The following is a 14,917-nucleotide window of genomic DNA, read 5'->3' on the forward strand; positions in this document are numbered from 1 at the left end:
TTCAGGGAAATTCCACATTGTATACAGCTGTACCTGTAAGTTAAACTGCTCACTAGTTATGAAAAAGAACATACAAATGCAGTTTACAAAGCTATTACACACAAAAAAAACCCACTGGGAAGTTGGGATTTTAGGTTTGTGAAACCGCAGGCAGTGCGAGTTAGTGCAGAAGAAACAATACATCTGCAGGCACTGGCAGACAGCAAAGCCTGCCAAATCTGGCCACGGTTTCTTTAGATAAATAAAATTTCAGTGACGTGCTGTGCTGAATTACATAAACAGCAGAAATTACTAAGATATGGGCCCCAGGGTATTGTGGGTTTCAACATTTTATGCAATCAATACACTGACATCTGCAATCATTTATCTCTAGCATTTCATGCCAAAAAAAGTACTTAATTAACAACACTTAGTAACTCTTGCAAAGATTTCAAGCCAAATAAGTGTGATTATACAATAATCACCTTTTCATCCACAACTCTGATAAAAAGCATTTTCCCCTTATATGGAAACATTTGAGAGAATCTGAGAGTAAACATCTTTCTTACTCTAGACTTGAACCAACTGTTCCACATACACATCTTTTTACTTGTTTATGCTAAATTACAATTTCCTACCAGGCTAAACACATCTCCCTGGCTAGATTTATATAGTTGATATTACATTTGCTTTTGATTATAATTTGTGGGGTGCCTTATTTTTTGTGGGTGGGTCCACAGCACCTAATATCCTTGCTTTTGTTAATGGCCATTGAAGAGCTTCAGGGGATGGGCCAAGTGGGCCATTTGTTATTTTATGCACAGTTTAGAGTTGTTTGAATAGCTAGCATGCTTTCTAGAAGGAGGATAATGTTCTTGTAACATAACAATAAACCACAGGACATTAAAAAAACCCCAAAAAACATAAAAAGGCAAGTATGTACTCACAAAGTAGTTTTTTGCCCAAACACAACTTAAGTTTTTCAAATGTAAACACAATTTCAAGCAACTTTGAAGTATACATAAAATAATAAAATGCAGCCTTTTCATGATTTTTAATATGGTTTGGGCTAAGCCTAGCCCCCTGTTCAGCTGCTGATCTGACTGACTACTTTGAGACTCGAAAAAAAATAAAAAAACAGTAGTCAAGTGTCCTCAGCCTGCCTTTAGTCCGCATCCTTTACATCCCACAATTCCCTACACATGTAATACCAATATGGAAAGGAATATCACAGTGCAATGCATTGTGGGTTATGTAGTTCCTGCATGTAAGCTGTGAAGAAGTTTGAACTTTCTAACATCAATGTTTTAGTCCCTTCTTCCCGTAAGGATTTTAAAATGTTTAAATGATACAGAAAGAGAAGTACTGTTTTTCAGCATATAAATATGTTATTTATTCATACTGTTCGAAGAAAAAGAAGAACCTCCATGTGGAGTAATTGGGAGAGGACGTGCAGAAACTTTTTTCAGCATATAAATATGTTATTTATTCATACTGTTCGAAGAAACAGGTTACGGTTATAGGTATATTAGTGGTTTCTGTGTTGTGTGGTTCCAAATTTTGGTTCCAAAGCCAGAGTTCCCCTTTAAGACTAATTTATGAACACAAGCACAATTCAAAGAGTTACAATGCCCACAAAGGCTTGTACTCAAACATTTTTCATAAAGATTCTTGCTTCCATACACACACCTTATACCTTGGGACTTATTCCAAAAGTAAGTGTATTTTTTGAATAGCATCAAATAATGCTGAATTGTTAGTCCATTTAGCTCTTTGCACTCATACAGGAGCCCAACTTTATGTTTATGAGCAAGAGAATTCTCCACTTAATATTAACTTTACACAACACTGTTTACTGCAATAGTATTCTTTTGGTATCTTTAAATATCATATTTAAACATTACATGGAAACTAATTTCCAAGAGCCAGACACATTTTTCAGTGAACAGAGTTGTATGTTCAGATATGTTATCTTTTTAGGCCTGGCCGTAGCTGGCCAGTGATCAATTTCTACTAAATGTGAACCCTAACATTTCAAGATCCAAGTACCAGTACATACATTTTATATTGTGATAGGGATTTTGCAGGACAATTAAGCATATATGAAATCAAAAGGGTCATAGCTCTCACTATTTAATTACACATGGTGAGCCAAATCAGACAGATTGGTTAATTTGGCTGTTCGAATAATAATAGGGGCCTATGCACATCCATCTTAAGAAGACCACATCAATGCGGCCAGACCTTTCATCTATTATAGCTTATGACTGAAGCAGCCTGCTTTTTTTTTTAATCAGCTCAAAGAGCTCAACAACCATTCCATTTCTTTTTTACTTTCTTTACTTTTCTACTTTAGTAAGCACAGATTTTCTTCTTCGTAGGCTAGGCTGTTACATGTTTATTGGTTCAGATGTGGGCTCCAATCAATAAGATCTTTGCCATGGACACACTGGTATCTTAAACTGGCTCTGAGCAGTTTTATTTGCAACACAATTGTAGATGGCACCAAAGTGACACATAGGGGCAGATTCATTGTGCTGTGTAAAAAACAGGGACAAAATTCACCACATATTGGCAGGCTTCCCCTTGTAAAAAATGGCGTAAAATTGGCTTAGTTTTTTTTTTTTTTTTAAGTGTTTTTCTCTTGTCGGAAGTTATGGAAGTTTACAGCATAAAATCTGCCATTCAGACAGCAAACTTCTCCATTTATTTTATACAGCTTTTTGCATTGTTTTTTTCTGTTAATCTAATTTTACACAGCATAATAAATAAGCCTCATAGAAACATCATTTATATTACAATCTTAAAGTAGTGGTTTACATTTAAATTAACTTTTAGTATGTTATACAATGGGCAATTCTAAGCAATTTTTAAAATGGCCTTCATTACTTATTTTTTAATAGATTTTAAATTATTTGTCATCTTCTGACTCAAATGGGGGTCACTGACCCCAGCAGTCAAAAAACCATTACTCTGTGAGGCTACAGTGTTATTGTTACTTTTTCTAAATTATTTTTCTATTTAGGTCCTCTCCTGTTCATAAACCAGTCTCTCATTCAAATCACTGGTTACTAAGGTAATTCAGACCCTAGCAGCAAGAACGCTGCTGAAAAGCCAAGTTTATTTCACGAAATAACTAAAAAAAAACTACAAATAAAAAATGAATGAACATTTTCTCAGTATTATTCTCTTCAAAATAAAAAAAGTTACAAAAAAAGAGAACAACTCCTTTAAACAGGCCAGAGGATGTGGGCAGAATTGGAGCTGTCCTCGAGGAAGAAAAGATTGGATTCAAAGTTACAATAAGAATTACCAGAAGTGTACCAGCCTACAACCTTGCTTACACCAGGAAGCATTGTCTCAGAGAGAAAAAAATACGACACATTTACCCAGAGCACCATTAGTAGATAAGTAGACAGGTTGCTGTATGAAGAATTACATGACTCATAACCAAATGTAAACACATCATAGAAAAGACCAGTTACAAAAATGAGAATTTATTTAAATAATTTAAAAATAAACCTATAATACAAAAATTTGAAATATTTTCCTTATTCTTGGCAGTACAAGCAGAAGGTGACAACACATTACCTCATGTTTTTAAAAAGTGGATGTATTAAAGCTTCTTCCGCCGTAATTCTTGTTGCTGGATTCATATCAAGAAGTCTGTCTAATAGATGATAAGCCTCATTTGGGACTCTATCCCACCCATTATGATTAGATTGTTCAATATCCATATTATCAGGTGCAGACACACAACTAGCAACCATAGAAGAAGCATGAGTTATATTAGACGATTCTGGTGAAAACCATCCATCTTGATTTTCCATTATCTGCATTTGTAAAGCAGCCCTTTGTTTTTGTATGTCATGTTGATCACCATTTGGAAGAAGGACTGCACTTCTCAACCCTTCACACAGAGTTTTTAAGTCCTTTGAAGGAAGTTCTTTACTACAAAGCAAATTTTTACCTATGATAAAAAAGACATTTTAAGATATTTAATCATTAAGGTTTTTATAACCATATATAACATAAAAAAGTGAAGTGGGAATTAGTTGAAGATGTATGTCATTGTAACAAACAAGTGTACACAATGTACAAATAAAACCATCTAAACTGAACTAAGCAGCTAGATAACATAATGCAATCTAGTACTAGTAATCTAGTATTTAACTTGGAAAATATGGGCAAATATTTCAAAACACAGATGTGCGGACAAAGAGTAGTGTATTCTAAGTTCTTATCTTACAATGAATCATCTTAAGATTAGGCCAGAATCTAAACAATTTTAACCAGACATCAAATTAAATTAAAGCTTGGCCACTTAAAATGTAGTTGGTGGCTTAATGTCAAATGTATGGGGCCACAATAATATGCTGTCCAAATGATATCTATCTGGGGAGCGGCCATAACTCTATCAGGCAAATTAAAGCATCAAATGAATAGCACCTTGGGCCCACTGACACAATCCTCTCCTAACGGGCCTGTATAGGAACTATAGGGTTGTGTAACGATCAGATGGAAGAGGACCTAAAGGGTCCTGGAGGCCAAATCAACATCTGCACACACACCAAAGAAGATCTTTAAATGAATGGCTAGATTAAAAGGAACATGTCTCCCAGACCTAAAAAGCTGTATAATAAAAGTTCTATTTAAATTAAACACAAGACCCAAGTTCCTTTTTTATTAACACAATCATATCCATTACAAAGGCATTTAAAAATCCAAACTGTCAATCATATAGCAGACAATTACTTTTCCTTTCCTTTTAGCTCTTAGGGTAAGAAACCACGGAGCAGTTTGGTCGCCTGTGATAGATTTCTGCTGTTGTGGGCGACTATCCCTCTAAAAATGGTTTTCCACCGGCAATAATAGGAGTCGCTGGTGGAAATCCCTTTGCATTGCTTCGGTATTCTGAAGTCGTACAAAGTTTTCCCCTGCAGGCAACTTCATATTCATATTTGCCCAGGTCAAATGCACTGTGACAATATATTTAAATTGGTGCACCCAAACCAAGGGAATATTGAAAGGTAAGCCTAATGGGTGGTTGGGGTCTATTGGGTATGGTACCCCAAGAGGCACAGTAGTCGATTTTTTAGGATCTGCAATTTCTTGTTTCTTGTATTGTGCTTCCTTGATCTAGGAGAGATTGCCTAATGAGAGCCAAGGGCTCAATTACAAGGCAAACAGAATAATGGGAATTATTGTCTTATTCCTCTGGCAAGTGAGAACATATTACTCTGGTATCAGTGTGAAATACTTTCAAGAATTTCTTGAGGATATATGACCTCTCTGGAAACTTCTTAGAAAATACATTTTAAGAGCAAAAATGATAAGTGAAGGTAAGGTAAAGCAGTAAGAAATTAAATTTGTATATTTGTGTCCTCAGCCCTAGTTGGTCGGGGTGCCTAAGATATAAGTTTTAGAATTCAGCCTTCCCTGCCCTTAAAATATTTTTATGTAATTACTCTAAGGGGCCCATTTATCAAAGTACAATTGGTTACAATTACAGGTATAGGACCTGTTATCAAGAATGCACAGGACCAAGGGTATTCCGGATAAGGGGTCTTTCCGTAATTTGGATCTCCATACCTTAAGTCTACTAAAAAAAACAATAAAGCAATAATTAAATCCAATAGAATTGTTTTGCATCCAGTAAGGGTTAATTATATCTTCGTTGGGATCAATTACAAGGTAGTGTTTTATTACTACAGAGAAAAAAGAAATCAGTTTTAAAATTCTGAATTATTTGATTAAAATAAAGTCTATAGGAGACGGGCTTTCCGTAATTCGGAGCAGTATGTACGATATTTTCGTATTCAAACAAAAATAATTTTTGTGACATTTGCAATCACCAGAAATGATCGGATTTTGTGATTCAGATTCGCACATGAGTAAATCAGCTCCTAAGTGTTTTAATTGTTCACTCTGTAATACTGTAATGTGTGAAGTTAGCCCACAAACAATCAAGCAAAAAGAGAACATTTGTATTAGAGAATTTTACTTTTGTCATAATTATATGGCATATTTTACATACCAAAACATTTAGAAGCTTGTATTGTCTCCTTAGATCCACGAATCGTCATAATCTGGGCCAAAGCATTCATATCATCCGCAGCATTAAAAAAATGATATCTTCCGCTTAGTAAAGAAAGAAAGATGATGCCTGCAGACCACATGTCAATTGCTGTAAAAAATTAAGTGAGCTTAAAAAGCAAATACATAAAAAATGTTCAGAGTATAAGAAGCCCTAACAGGTAATTTTCGAATTGTCTAATATTAAAAACTAACATTGACATATAAAGTTAATAAAATACTTGATATATGGATATAACAAATAAATATAAATACAGTGCTTTGCTAAAGTATTCACCCCCCTTGGCATTTTTCATGTTTTTTTGCCTAACAACCTGGAATTAAAATGGATTGTTTTGAGAGTTTGCACCATTTCATTTACAGAACATGCCTACAACTTTAAAGATATACAGGACAAAATAACAGAAAACTTCAGCGTGCATGAAGTCAGTACTTTGTAGAGCCACCTTTTGCAGCAACTACAGCTGTAAGTCGCTCTGGATAAGTCTCTATGAGCTTGCCCTGGGATTTTTGCCCATTCCTCAAGGCAAAACTGCTTCAGCTCCTTTATGTTGGATGGTTTTCACTTGTGAACAGCAATCTTCAAGTCTGACCACAGATTCTCAGTTGGATTGAGGTCTAGACTTTCACTAGGCCATTTAAACACATTTAAACGTTTCCCCTTAAACCATGTGTTGCTTTCGCAGTATGCTTCTGGTCATTGTCCTGCTAGAAGGTGAACCTCCGTCCCAGTCTCAAATCATAGGCAGACTGACACAGGTTTTGCTCAAGAATACCCCTGTATTTAAGCACCATCCACCTTTCCCTCGACTCGGACCGGTTTCCCAGTCCCTGCTGCTGAAAAGCATCCCCACAGCAAGATGCTGCCACCACCATGTTTCACTGTGGCGATGGTGTTCTTGGGGTGATGGGATGTGTTGGATTTGCACCAGACATAGCATCTTCCTTGGTGGCCGAAAAGTTCAATTTTAGTCTCATCTAACCAGAGTACCTTCCTCCGTATATTTGGGGAGTCACCCGCATGTCTTTTGGCAAACTTAAAACGTGCCTTCTAATTTTTAACGTTAAGTAATGGCTTATTTCTGGACACTCTTCTATAAAGCCCAGCTATATGGAGTGTACGGCTTATTGTGGTCCTGTGGACAGATACTCCAGTCACTGCTGTGGAATTCCTTCAGGGTTACCTTTGGTCTCTGTGCTGCCTCTCTGATTAATGGCCCTCTCTTGGCAGGTTTGTTGTGGTACTATGTTCTTTCCATTTGAAGATGATGGATTTGTTGGTGCTCCGGGAATCCTCGAAGATTTGGATATAACTCAACCCTGACTTGTACTTCTCAACAACTTTGTCCCTGACTTCTTTGGAGAGCTCCTTGGTCTTCATGGTGTGATGCCTCTTGCTTAGTGGTGTTGAAGCCTCTGGGGCCTTTCAGAAAGGGTGTGTTTATACTGACAGTTCATGTGACACTAAGGGGCATATTTATTATGCTGTGTAAAAAACGGTGAGAAAATTTGCCACACATCGCCAGGCTTTGCGTGTAAAAACTGCGTAAAATCGGCGTAATTTTGTACGCGTTTTTCTTCCATCGGAACTTATGGAAAATAACGGAGTAATATCAGTTCAGACCGCTATCATTTCCATTTATTTTTCACAGCTTTTTACTCCATTTTTTCGGCGAATTAGTTTTACACAGCATAATAAATACGCCCCTTAGACTGCACACAGAAGGACTCAAAGGACAAGGAAAGGTTAATATAAATTAAAAGTAAATTAAAAGGCATTCTTTTTAAGTACTTACTGCATATCTAAATTCCCAGATCCCTGCTTGTTTCTCTGAGATATGATGCTGGCAGCCTACAGCAGTGTGAAGACTACAGTGACATCACTGAAATCTCCTTCCTGTAGGCTGATTTGGTGAGCCAAAAGTGTGGCGTTTTTACTAAATAGGAGGACTATTGGGCAGTATGCTTTTTAAATTTTGACTTGCATTCTCCTTTAAAGGAACAGTAACACCAAAAAATGAAAGTGTATAAAAATAATTAATATATTATATACTATTGCTCTGCCCTGGTAAAAGTTGTGTGTTTTCTTCATAAACACTACTGCAGTTATATAAATACCCTGCTGTGTAGCCATGGGGGCAGCCATTTAAATTGAAAAAAGGAGAAAAGGCACAGGTTACTAAGCAGATAACAGATAAGTAGCATAGATTCCCATTGTATTCTACACAGTTTATCTGGTATCTTCTTATGTAACCTGTGCCTTTTCTCCTTCTTTCAATTTAAATGGCTGCCCCCATGGCTACACAGCAGCTATTTCTATTAACTATAGTAGTCTTTCTGAAGCAAACACGCAACTTCTACCAGTGCAGGGCAACAGTACATTATATTTTAATTATTTTAAAACATTTTTATTTTTTAGTGTTACTGTTCCTTTAATTTCATGACTTTTGAAGGTAATTGGTTGCACCAGGACTTTTTAAGGGGTTTCATGGCAAAGGGGGTGAATACATATGCACATGCCAAATTTCAGTCTTTTTTTTTTTTTTTTTATTCTTTTGTTTGTATATATTTTTCTATATTTTCACTTCACCAACTAAGAATATTTTGAGCAAATTCATCACATAAAATGAGATCAACAAACATTAAAAACAACAGGTTGGTATGTAACAAAACATTAAAAAAGGCCAAGAGGGTGAATACTTTAGTAAAGCACTGTATATGCTTCAGTTTAATGAAACAATATATATTGCAAGTATGAGGCAATGAAAGATAAAAATCTAAAAGACATAATCTGACAAAATTGCTACCATCCACCATCTTATAAATTTCTGCTCCTCTATATTGATATTGTCAGATAGCAACCAGACACCCATGGTTCCAGTGCAAATCTGGTTAGGGTTTCCTTATCCTTTTTGTCACACTGCCTCGTAATTGTGTGTTGCTCACTTCTAACAAGCTGTTTTTCCCTCCTGTGGGAATTACTCTATTTTAGCTCATAGAGCCTTTTCGTGTTGTGTGTAGCCATGGCCCCCATAAATGCATCCCTGAATGTGCAAAATCACCTGTTTAATCTCAGGCGAATTCCCCTGCAGCACTGAAGTTACATCAGTAGCTGATGCAGAACTGCCAATTTTTCAGAGCAGTTGAAAGAAAATTATTAGTCACATGTACATAATGTTTTCGATTTGATACTGCTTTACCAGCTGATCAGGTATTGGCTGCCTTTATTACAGGATAGAAAAGAAATTATAATTTTTGTAATTGCTATTGAAAGCAGTATCTGACTGTCATTTTCATTGGATGCACTTCTAGTTCTGACTCCTGAAGCAGCTGATTGACAGACCAGGGTGAGACGTCACTTCTGTTATATAGTTCAGTGAGGCAGAACAAGAGAACAGAGAGATCAATACTGCTTTCAGGTACAATTACATTTACAAATTTTCAGACCAAAAACTATGTTTGCACATAGAAAGAAAATGAAATTGTAGCAACTTTCAGGGACAAAAGTTCCATTTAGGAACTGAAACTTTGGACTGAATAAAACCTCTTTCTTATTTCACCTGATATTGTCTGTGTGAAAATCCCTGTGAGTGCCGTCATTTCTCTCTTACTTACATACATTATATATACATATACACACACACACACTTTTTTTCATTCACTAAAAAACATTTTTTTGTTGTTGGCAGAGAAATGGTTAAAAGCAGACACATGAAGAAATTATATTCATTTTTCCAGGGACAATGTTGAAATGATTAAAAATACTTAATTCATTACGTTCTGTGTGGTAACATATTACTAAATTTGCACCCTGTCATTTTTATTTACACAAAATGGGACTTTATTTTAGTAAGGAAAGTTTAAGCTTTCCCATATGCCTTCCAAATGGCAAATAAATTAGTGTAGTGCTGCTATTTCTCAAGACTAAAAATACAATTGTGGTCCCTTTAATAATCCAATTACTTCCCAGCAAAAAAAAAAAATTAAAAAATTAAAATTTATTTTTATGGCAAAAAAGTTATCAACTGTCAAATAACATGAAAACAAGGGCTAGTGTAAAAGAGTACCCCCTGAAACATTCCTAGTTGTAAAGGACCAGCGTTGCGACAAAAACAAAAGGAAGAGAGAGCTGTTAGTGAGTACAGCCTGAATGAAGGAGCAAGCCTGACAGGCTGAGGAGGAGCTGTGAGTGAAAACAGGAGCAGGGTTAAGTCATGCCAATTTAAGTGAGACCGGGAAAGAGAAAGGAAAAGTTAAATCAAAAGTAATTTTTAAATACAGCTCTGCCTCCTAAGGAGAATAAACCCTTCTGTTCCTGCGCTATCTAAGGATGAATAGAGAAAATTGATTAATACTAAAGTGCTGCATATATCTGCTGAGTTGGGCAATGTACGTTAAATACATACTGTAAAGCCCAAAGAGAATAGACTGTTGCTCACAAACATGTCACTTTCAGCTGAATATCTTCACACTGCTTATACAACCAGCTGAGTAACCATATATTCTGCATGCTGTGCTCACAAAACTGTCAGCTGCTAGTACCGTTTTATATTGCTCTTCAGTCACTCGATTACATGAACTGTGCTTTGTTGCCCATAAAACGAACGGCATTGCTTTGCTCATAAACCTGTAGGCTGAGGAAATGGCTGTGTTTCTACTCAAACAGACACAAATTATTTCACTCTATTCATATCAACTCCTTAACTACAAAAAACTGTCTGATCTTCTTTGTAATCTACTTGCATAAACTTCTCACCAATTACCTAATCTTAGGAACCGCAGAACACTGAAATTTGATGCCTGTTTATAAACTGCTTTAACGCATGCCCTTATTGCCGAATGTGTTACAAATGGTAGAACCAGTTATACAGATTCAAGATTCTATGCAGTACATGCTGAAAAAGTGAATAATCTGTTCTACGATAGAAATCAGGTTTAACCGCATTAGATTTTTAAATATTTTTTAAGTGACAATAAATTGTGCCTAACCAGAACAATATTGTCTGGTCTCTGCCAATACATATTTTGAGCACACAGCAATAAGCAAACACCATAAAGCATAGTGGGCTTGTGATTTTCTAATGACAACACAAAATAGCATCCAAGTCATTCCTAGTGCACCAATGGCCACATTGCCAGAAATTGTATTAATGTGTGATTCATTAGATGCAAGCCAGAGATATGCACAATATGCCCTGGAAGTACCACCACCTCAGGGCACATGTAAGGGAAGTGTGTTTTCACTGGTGGGGTAGATACACCAGCAGAGAAATGGCCTGGCAGAATGCTGCATTAAAATTGTTTTTTAAAAGTGCAATTTTTTTCATATTTAATGTTTAAACTTCACATGGGGCTTGCAATATTCTTCATTTCCCAGGATGCCATAGCCATGTGACTTGTGCTCTGACAAGTCCAGCTCATGACTCCTCCAGTTACATGGAGTAGGAGAAACAATGTGCTGAGATGGCTGCCTACACACACACACTATTACAACTAAAAAAAATAAAAAATACATTTGTTGGTTTTAAAAATAAAATTTTCAATTGTAGAGTAAATTATTAGCTATGTAAACAGTGTAATTTATAAATAAAAAGTATACCATATAAACCATCACAATATCCCTTTAAGTAAGCACTGACTGGCACAGGATCTGTCAGTGTACAATCTGCCTCCCCAGAGCAGACATGGGACAGGAGCTATTTGCCCTTTTCTCTACACTCAGGAAAACATGGTATGAGATATTGCCCTAAATTACAGCACTCCCTTGAGTCAATGTGCCCTGTATGTTTAACACACAACTGATCAAAGTAGCCTCAACTAGCATACTGGTGCAAACAGTGTGTAAATAGGGTGTATACAGTGGCTTGCAAAAGTATTCGGCCCCTTTGAACTTTTCCACATTTTGTCACATTACAGCCACAAACATGAATCAATTTTATTGGAATTCCACGTGAAAGACCAATACAAAGTGGTGTACACGTGAGAAATGGAACGAAAATCATACATGATTCCAAACATTTTTTACAAATAAATAACTGCAAAGTGGGGTGTGCGTAATTATTCAGCCCCCTGAGTGCAGTCAGCTGCCCATAGACATTGCCTGATGAGTGCGAATGACTAAATAGAGTGCACCTGTGTGTAATCTAATGTCAGTACAAATACAGCTGCTCTGTGACGGCCTCAGAGGTTGTCTAAGAGAATATTGGGAGCAACAAATGATCAGAAATGCAGCCAAGAGGCCCATGGTGACTCTGGACGAGCTGCAGAGATCTACAGCTCAGGTGGGGGAATCTGTCCATAGGACAACTATTAGTTGTGCACTGCACAAAGTTGGCCTTTATGGAAGAGTGGCAAGAAGAAAGCCATTGTTAACAGAAAACCATAAGAAGTCCCATTTGCAGTTTGCCACAAGCCATGTGGGGGACACAGCAAACATGTGGAAGAAGGTGCTCTGGTCAGATGAGACCAAAATGGAACTTTTTGGCCAAAATGCAAAACGCTATGTGTGGCGGAAAGCGAACACTGCACATCACTCTGAACACACCATCCCCACTGTCAAATATGGTGGTGGCAGCATCATCATGCTCTGGGGGTGCTTCTCTTCAGCAGGGACAGGGAAGCTGGTCAGAGTTGATGGGAAGATGGATGGAGCCAAATACAGTGCAATCTTGGAAGAAAACCTCTTAGAGTCTGCAAAAGACTTGAGACTGGGGCGGAGGTTCACCTTCCAGCAGGACAACAACCCTAAACATAAAGCCAGGGCAACAATGGAACGGTTTAAAACAAAACATATCCATGTGTTAGAATGGCCTAGTCAAAGTCCAGATCTAAATCCAATCGAGAATCTGTGGCAAGATCTGAAAACTGCTGTTCACAAACGCTGTCCATCTAATCTGACTGAGCTGGAGCTGTTTTGCAAAGAAGAATGGGCAAGGATTTCAGTCTGTAGATGTGCAAAGCTGGTAGAGACATACCCTAAAAGACTGGCAGCTGTAATTGCAGCAAAAGGTGGTTCTACAAATTATTGACTCAGGGGGCTGAATAATCACACCCCACTTAGCAGTTATTTATTTGTAAAAAATGTTTACAATAACGTATGATTTTCGTTCCACTTCTCACGTGTACACCACTTTGTATTGGTCTTTCACGTGGAATTCCAATAAAATTGATTCATGTTTGTGGCTGTAATGTGACAAAATGTGGAAAATTTCAAGAGGGCCAAATACTTTTGCAAGCCACTGTATATATACTACACCCTCTCAAGGGACTATTGATTTAGAACTATGTATGCACTTTGTCCTAATTATTTTCTATAGTAAGAAGCAATTTTATTGTATTCAGGGGAACCATAAAAAGCATAGAGGGCAATTTTTGGGATCCTGATCCATAACTAAAGAATCCCTGTGCTTTTTAGTACCCTTTAAATGTGCACAAGTTTGGTTTACTACTTGCATTCATAATTGAGCTCTTGGGTGATCTACAATCCAGAAGCTTGATGGACTTATGATTATATTTAATAATTTATTGATCTAGGACTTGCAATTTTACATTTCAAAAAATGTATAAATAAGTAGCAAGTTGCATGGCCCTACATAGCATTTTAGCATTACTGACCATCATATTTATACATTTTATACGTTACATTTTTGGAATACACGTGTTCTGTATATTTGTTTTCTAATGCTTTCCAAATGGGCTTTGCCTTCATTATGTACTAAAATGTGGTCTAAAATCCAGGTATGCTGTACTGGTTTTTTTTATTGTCTGTAATTACCGATAATACAGGGTAGTTATGGATATTTATGCAGGTAGTATGTATTTTTGAACTTTATATCTCTGATGTGCTATAGCTTACTTTATGGATTTGTTTGCCTTTTTCTGTAGTTTATACATTTATTAAGTGTAATGGTTAGGTTTCTACAGTGGGAATTTACATTTATATTTCTAGTTCTAAAATATATGTTTTGAAAAAAAAAAAAATTCTTATATATATATGTATGTGTTCCAGAAGGTCAGCACTCACGAAAAGCGGTTATCAGGCACCTGGGGTGCAGTCCAGCGTAGATACAAGAAACAAATGGGTCGCATCACACAGGACTTAAACAAAACGCAGTGATTTATTAGGTTTAAAGCAAAAAAACTGAGGTTTCGGCCACTATTTCAGCCTTTCTCAAAGTGCCAAAAAAAACAATAAAACTAAACTTAAATACAGAGTGTGGCGGGAAACCCAGAGTGCGACCCCCAAGTCTATTGAGGCTTTAACGAGGTTAATGATTGATGAGACTAGGAAGGCACAGACCCAATCTAGGTTTTTTCCAAATCTAAAAAGTAGTGAAAGGGAGGTGGTTGGGAGTTTAGCCAACAACCCCAATATAGTAATTAGACCAGTTCACAAGGGAGGTTCTAGAAGTTAAACGTATATCCACCCTGGAAAATCTTATCTATCGGAAAAGGGGTAGCCCCAAAAAATACCCCAAAATATGGGATAAATGGCTGGACTGGGTCACCCCTAAGTTGCAACTCACTGTGTTATGCTGAGGGGGGGGGAAAAAAAGTGTCTATGACTTAAATGTGTTAAACTATAATGTCTTACTGCTATGCTTTAGTAAGTGATAAAGGCTTACGATATGATTGTGTAACTAATATTCCAATATTGTTACTTATGCATTATGTATATTGATACTGTGAAATTGAAACTTAATAAACGCTAAAAATAAATAAATAAAAGTTAAAAAAAGAAAAATCCTACTTTCTTCAAATCAGTGGCACCAGCATGGGATCAAATGTTGCCCCATCATTGGCCAATTTGTTTATGACACACTATGAACGGACCCACATCCTT

At 36.7% G+C, this 14,917-nt stretch overlaps 1 protein-coding gene across 5 annotated transcripts in view; it reads right to left on the reverse strand.

The window, feature by feature from the left end:
* Nucleotides 1-3,460: 3,460 nt before the first annotated feature.
* Nucleotides 3,461-14,917, reverse strand: part of cdc7 (cell division cycle 7) — a 30,578-nt gene continuing 19,121 nt past the window's right edge. For all 5 annotated transcript variants that reach the window (NM_001016581.2, XM_012961115.3, XM_012961117.3 and 2 more), the window contains 2 exon segments: nucleotides 3,461-3,949; nucleotides 6,017-6,166. In NM_001016581.2, the coding sequence (NP_001016581.1) occupies nucleotides 3,567-3,949; nucleotides 6,017-6,166 (533 nt within the window). In that variant the 3' untranslated portion in view covers nucleotides 3,461-3,566.

The sequence above is a fragment of the Xenopus tropicalis genome, chromosome 4 (genome assembly GCF_000004195.4).
Source record: "Xenopus tropicalis strain Nigerian chromosome 4, UCB_Xtro_10.0, whole genome shotgun sequence".
In the NCBI taxonomy this organism is placed as follows: domain Eukaryota; kingdom Metazoa; phylum Chordata; class Amphibia; order Anura; family Pipidae; genus Xenopus; species Xenopus tropicalis.